The sequence below is a fragment of the Cryptomeria japonica genome, chromosome 5 (assembly GCF_030272615.1).
Source record: "Cryptomeria japonica chromosome 5, Sugi_1.0, whole genome shotgun sequence".
NCBI lineage: Eukaryota > Viridiplantae > Streptophyta > Pinopsida > Cupressales > Cupressaceae > Cryptomeria > Cryptomeria japonica.
Window position 1 is genome coordinate 395,092,662 of NC_081409.1, and position 6,837 is coordinate 395,099,498.

Consider the following 6,837-nt stretch of genomic DNA (forward strand, 5'->3'; position numbering starts at 1 on the left):
TTGAGTGAGTTCCATGATATGAGCAGCCTCCGGCCTATGGTCCATCGATACGCACTTCGAGAAAACTCATATTTATTAATTTTTAGTTGATTTTTGAAAAATTTAGCTATTTGTAGAAAAAAAATTTTAGGATTTTTGCCATGTGGGTTTGTAAAAAAATTACATTTTCGAGATGGGTTTTTTGAATTAAAAAATGGGTTTCTAATATTTTTTGAAAAAATTTCAACTCATGTCCCAAAAAAATTATTTATTATGCGTTTATCATGATTTTGAAAAAAAATTAATTTTTCAAATTTTTTTTTTTTGGGAGTGGACGCGCCATGGCGGCAGCCGCCACCAGTGCCACCGCGCGTGACACAAGTGGCATCGCAGGTGCCACTAGTGTTGTGGGTGCCACAGGTGCCCACAACATCGTCGCTTTTGGCACCACCGCAGGTGCTGACAGCGCTGCAGGCGCCACTGCAGGTGCCGACAGCGCTGCGGCCGCCACTGTAGGTGCCAAGGGCACTGCGGGGAGCAGGGCACCACTGGTGCGGGGGGGAGTCCTGGACCAAAATTTATTTTATTTTATTTTTGGACTTTTCAATTTTATTTTATTTTATTTTTTATTTTTTGACGATTTATGATGATTTTTCGTGACTTTTCAATGTTTTCCCAATTTGTCGATGAGTTTTTGATTTGTTGATGATTAGATTTGATTTTTGCGATTTTTTTTGATGATTTTTTTGGTTATTGAAAATTTTTGCATTTTTTCGATTTGGGTGATTTTGAGAAAATGATTTGATTTGTTGATTTTTGTCATTTATTGAATTTTGCGTTTATTGATATGTGATAAAGAGGTTGGATTGTTGTCGATTTGATTTGGTTTTTGATTTTGATAGGGTAAGATTTGATTAGCTATCTAATTGATAAAATTAGACACTCCTGATTGATGAAATTTGATGATTAGTTCTTATTATCTCGATGTATGTGTGAGAAGAGATAAGATTGATAATGACCTCATGATAGATGAGCGTCATTGATAGGGGCCCAACAAGATTTGATAAAAATCTCAATTGAGCAAGATAGACTGATAGATAGATTGATCTGATAGATAAATAAATCAAGAGATTGATATGATGAGATGATTTGATTGCAGGAGCACTTTAGTGTCCTCCAGTCTCAGGAGCGCTTCCCAAAGACATGGATGTTGATACCCACCTTATCTAGGTAGAGTGAGACCACATTGACAAGTGTAGTTTATCTTCCCTTCTCGATATGCCTCGACCCTTGATAAACTAGGGATTATTGATAGCCTTAGTAGAGCGTTGGCATAGCGAGAAAAACACTTTTCACTTACCAATGGGCGAGATGACGGTGATACCCGAGGATGTATACTGGATACTGTGCATCCCTGTGATGGGCGAGCTAGTGTACTATGATCTTAGTGAGCGGGGTGGGACTGATGCACTTTGCAGAGTCTTCAAGGATGATGAGATAGGTGGATATGACATTGCATGATAGGAGATGGTAGAGATAGGTTATGCCACATTACCCACTATTCTCGCTAGATTCATTAGAGGTTTCCTTTGTCCTGATCACAAGTCAAAGGGATTATCTATTGGATGGGGTTGTCTTCTTGAGCAGATGGTGACACAGGGGACCCAATTTGCATGGGGGTCATGCATGCTGGGGCACTTGTATCATGACCTACACTGAGTTGTGTACCAAAGATCAGTTGCATTATCAGCACGGGTGACCATGCTTTAGATATGGGCCTGGGAGCACCTGCCTATCACATGACCATTGGCTGACAGAGATAAACCTCTAGGAAGGCCTTATGCTGATGGGTATCTAGGTATCATTGTCTAGCGAAAGTGAGGAAAATTGAAGTGTTGGTGATGAACACTGGATGATCTGGATACTATGATATGGAGACCATACATGGATTGCAAGATCTAGCCCGAGAATGCATTGGAGATGCCATATGTATTTGTATCACGATACTTGATTGGATCGACACCCTATATCATCGAGAGATTCCTTTGTATGAGGGTGTTGAGATAGTATGGTAGGATACAGGGGATACCGCAGGGTACAACTCATTATGCTCGCAGGAGACTGGACGTGGCTACTTGGGGGCCCTCTATTTCATATGACCAGGCATATGTAGAGTATCGATCATTGGGGCCACTGGATTGGGATTATCTCCCAGGTGTGATGGATAGTAGGATGACAAATGAGTACGTCATGCATTGTACTATACATAGGTTTCTGAGGCTGACATGTCCGGATTAGCCAAAGCTAGTTTTAGATGAGGATGATGAGAGGCTATGACACAGAGCTCCTAGATGACTGAGGGATGGTGGGGAGAGAGGAGGTGGGGGCGGAGATGATGACGGAGACGGAGGGGATGATAGAGATGGATATGGAGGAGATGGAGGAGATCATGGTGCTGGATATGATGATGGAGGAGAGGATGATGGGGGAGATGGTCAAGAAGTGGCAGTCGTAGGGGTAGGCACACTGGGAGCCAACAGTTCTAGATCTGCCAGAGATGTATATACAGATTGGATGACCTGGGTGGTCACACGGAGGAGATCCGGTCTAGGGGATCAGGGGCATCAGGTCCTAGAGCAGGAGGTTCCCCAAGTTGAGAAGGTACCTATGAAAATATCATAGGTTGAGCAGCCATAGGCAGAGGCACCTCGATGGATCCTCATTAGGATGTCATCTCATCAATAATAGGCTTAGATTATGGACTTACAGGTTCAGGTTCAATAGCTAGAGAGTCGACTAGTAGAGAAGGACTCTTAGATGGCCCAGCTAGAGGTTCAGATGGCTTCTGTCATGGTCGAGAGAGATGTATCTAGGGATAGGTGTCAATAGGTTGAGGAATAGGTACATTTGTCGGGAGAGTCTAGTTCAGGGAAGACTGCCTTGAAGATGATGTGCCAGGGGATCCAAGAGGCTGAGTATTAAAGGACCTTATACTTTACTGCTATTCCTGCTGATCGGAGGGCTCGAGGATTTTCATAGTTGAGCAGGAGATCGGGACAGAGCCAGATTGAGGGCCGAGGAGTGATAGGGCCACTTCAAAGAGATCCCCTAGGTGGGGACCCAGGTACATGGGTATCAGCTGGTGTTATTATACCTGCCGCATTAGGACAGAGTTCCGCTCCACGTCCTAGTGGTCACACTGATATGGGACATTGATCCATTCATGTACACACCTTTTTGTGATGAGATATTGATGATTCTCATGATGCATATGTGTGATGTATCTTATATATTTTTATGATATCATTGTACCTTGGACATTGATATTTTTGATGGTCCTATTCGCTCTGCATGACCTATGAGATGATGGATGCATTCTATTTGATATATGATTATGCTGTGTAGTTACTTTCATGATGTATGCTTTATTTTCTATATGCTTATGGATTCTAGATGATGGATATATGATGATGCAGTATTTACATGATGTTATGTGAATGAGAATATGTATGGTGATTCTTATAAGTATTATGTGATGTATGCGCAATGCAATGCTTTCTATGTTTATGATATTTTTATGATTTTCTCATGCATGTTAATATAAGATGGATGCAATGCAATGCAATGATGCTACTTTATATGATTTGAGATAAAATGGATGTAGTGCAATAATCTAACTAAATGAATGAATGATTGGATTCTTTATATGAATGATGTCTTAGTATGCAATGGTTACATGAGATGAACTAACTTATCATGTAGGATGAATGAATTGATTTTTGTTATTGTTTTTGTCCAATGTACTCAATCATGTAATAAGAGAGATAACACCATGTTGAAGTCTTTGGGCTTAGAAAAGATGAGTGTTGTGATCCCATGCAAAATGAAATACAAATATGCAAAATGAAATGCAAATATACCTTAAAAATGCAAATGCAAAATGAAATGCAATGCGGCGATTGGACTGGTCATGGAGTCATTGCTTTGTTTCATCATTGAGCCTTTAAAATGTGGGAAGTGAGTGCAAACATCAATGGTATAATTGAAACATGATGACCTGAGCACTACTTTCTTGGGTTTTCATATTGTAAGTTAGCACAAGCATCGAGGTATAATTGACCCAAGATGACTTGAATGTTACTTGCATAAAACAGGCAACATTAACTGTTTCTATATGCAAGTCTGAAATATCTTCCATGATACTCTGATGATCATGTCCCGAGACAACCTTTCACATATTAACAATTAATTTATAGACAGTAGACAAGAAAAATATCATGTTCCTTCCTTGTTCCTCTAGTCAAAGAATCCCGGAGTTACTCAGAAATTATGATAGCAAAAATCAAGATAAAATAGTTGAACCATTATTATCAAAGTGTTAAAATCATGAGTCAAGATATATCATCCATTGATATGTGTTTATCATGTTTAGACTGATATGTGATAGTTAATGGTTGACAATGTGATCTTATGTTCAACGTTGGATGTGTCTCAGTTTTTTGCTTGACAAGTGTTGTCGTACCTGTTGGTTAAGCTCAAAATGATGAAATTTTTTGCCCCCAGCTAGGATCAGGATTTTGCCCCTAGTCTAGAAACAAACTTTATTATGATATATAGAATGATCCAAATCATGACGAGAAATCAATTGGGATGCCTGCATATGTACAAAGGCTTTATGATGGATATGAACAACATTGATGGAAAACAATGCAAGCAGAAGGATGCATGAACCAATAGATGGAAGAGCTGGCTGATAGATAGCGCCTGTTTGCTAGGTTTTCACTATCTTTTTTTATTGCACTTTTTCTCATATTTGATTTTTTTTCTATTGTTTTTCACTATTTTTGTATTTTCTGCTTTTTCACCGTTTTTGGATTTTTCTGCTTTTTCACTATTTTTGGATTTTTCTGCTTTTTCATTGTTTTTGGATTTTTCTGCTTTTTCAGACATAAAACTTCTTTAGAAGCATGCTATTGATGGGCTCCTTGAGCTGATCCCCGCCCTGTGTTGATAGTTGATATTCTCTTGACCCAAATACTGTTGTGACCATAAAAGGACCTAACCAGTTTGGTTCAAACTTTCCTTTCTTTTCTTGATCTAACTGGTTGCGTGAATTTTCCTTTAGTACTAGTTCTCCAACTTGAAAGACTCATGGTTTGACCTTGTGATTATAACTTCAACACATTCTTTGATGATATACCTTTAAATGATCAAAGATATTTTATCTTCATTCATGGATCAATTCTAACTCCTGCAATCTAGATACATGTTGTTCTTCATCTGGGATAAGACCTTTTAATGATACTCATAGAGAAGGTATCTCTAATTCTATTGGCAGTATTGCTTCTAATCCATAAACAAGAGAGAAAGGTGTGGCACCTATTGGTGTGCAGATACTAGTACGGTAGGCCCATAGAGTAGGGTTCAATTGAATAATATCAATCTCTGCCAGCATCATTCACTATCTTTTTGAGGATTTTCAAAATATTTTTGTTTGATGCTTTTGCTTGCCCATTCCCTTGTGGATAGTAGGGTGTGGAAAATATGTGTTGGATCTTGAATTTATCACATAGTTCTTGGACATCCTGATTCTTGAATGGTCGTCCATTATCAGTGATAACGGTCATGGGTATTCCATAGCGACAAATGATATAGTTCAAGATAAATGCAAAAATTTGTGAGAGGTACTGCCTCAATCCATTTTATGAAATATTTTGTAGCTACAAGGATGAATTTGTGACCATTAGATGAAGAAGGATTTATCTTTCCTACTAGATCAAGACCCCATTGGCATAAAGGCAAAGGTGTTGCCAAAGCATGAAGTTCTTATGCTGGAGCATGAATTAAGTTTTCATGGATTTGACATTGTTTGCATGTTTTAGCTATTTGAAAAGAATCCCATTCCATAGTTGGCCAATAATAGCCCAAGCGTATGAGTTTTTTCAAAAGGGTAAGACCAATTGAATGAGTGCCACAAATGCCATTATGGACTCATTTAAGGCCTTCTCAGATTATTCTTGTTTGAGACATCTTAAAAGAGTACTGTCTAGATCTCGTTTAAATAGGGTATCCACAAAAAGAGTATAATGGGAGGATTGGTGAATAAAGTTTCTCTTTTCATTTTTCAACAAATTGGGAGGTAGGGTGTTATCTTTCAGGTATGTATAAGTTTGGCCATAGTGGGAGGAATCATGCCCAACAAGGTGATAGATAGTTTGAGAATTAGGACAATTATGAGTAGGGTAAAACAACTCTTCCACTAGGAATTCATAATGCTCTTGAGTTTTCTGTGTTTGAAGTAGAGAAGAAAGTGTTGCCATGGCATATTCTGCTTTGTTGTCATTCCTTGGAATTTGCTCAAAATTTATTTCTACAAAATACTTCTTGAAATCATCTCCCGTATTTTTATAAGGCATGAGTTTGTCATCCTTTGTTTGGTAATCATCATTAATTTGATTGATGACGAGCCGAATTTGATTGATGATGAGCTGAGAGTCTCCAAAGACATGGAGTTGTGTAATGTTCCATTCTATAGCCATTTTGATACCTGTAACCAAAGATTCATATTTTGCTATGTTGTTGGTGCATGGGAAGCTTAATTTGTATGCTTTCAAAATTGTATGACCTTGTGGTGTGATGAATAGAATACTTGCTCCTGATCCATGTTGTGTATATGAACCATCAAAGTATAATTGACATGTTTTTGTTGTGACCGTTAGGATATCAACATCGGGAAACTCAATATTTAAAGGACGATCATCTTGAAGTGGTGGCTCGGCTAGTTGGTCTGCAATGACTTGCCCCTTGATAGCTTTTCTGTCTACACACTCAATATCAAACTCACTCAGGATCATGATC

General features: G+C 38.6%; 1 protein-coding gene across 1 annotated transcript; it reads left to right on the plus strand.

Annotated features, from left to right (window-relative positions):
- The first annotated feature begins 320 nt into the window (after positions 1-320).
- On the plus strand, positions 321-4,931 carry LOC131875937 (uncharacterized). The gene is made up of 3 exons (XM_059220676.1): positions 321-530; positions 2,353-2,640; positions 4,926-4,931. The coding sequence occupies exons 1-3, from the start codon at positions 321-323 to the stop codon at positions 4,929-4,931; spliced, it is 504 nt and encodes a 167-aa protein (XP_059076659.1).
- Positions 4,932-6,837: the final 1,906 nt, after the last annotated feature.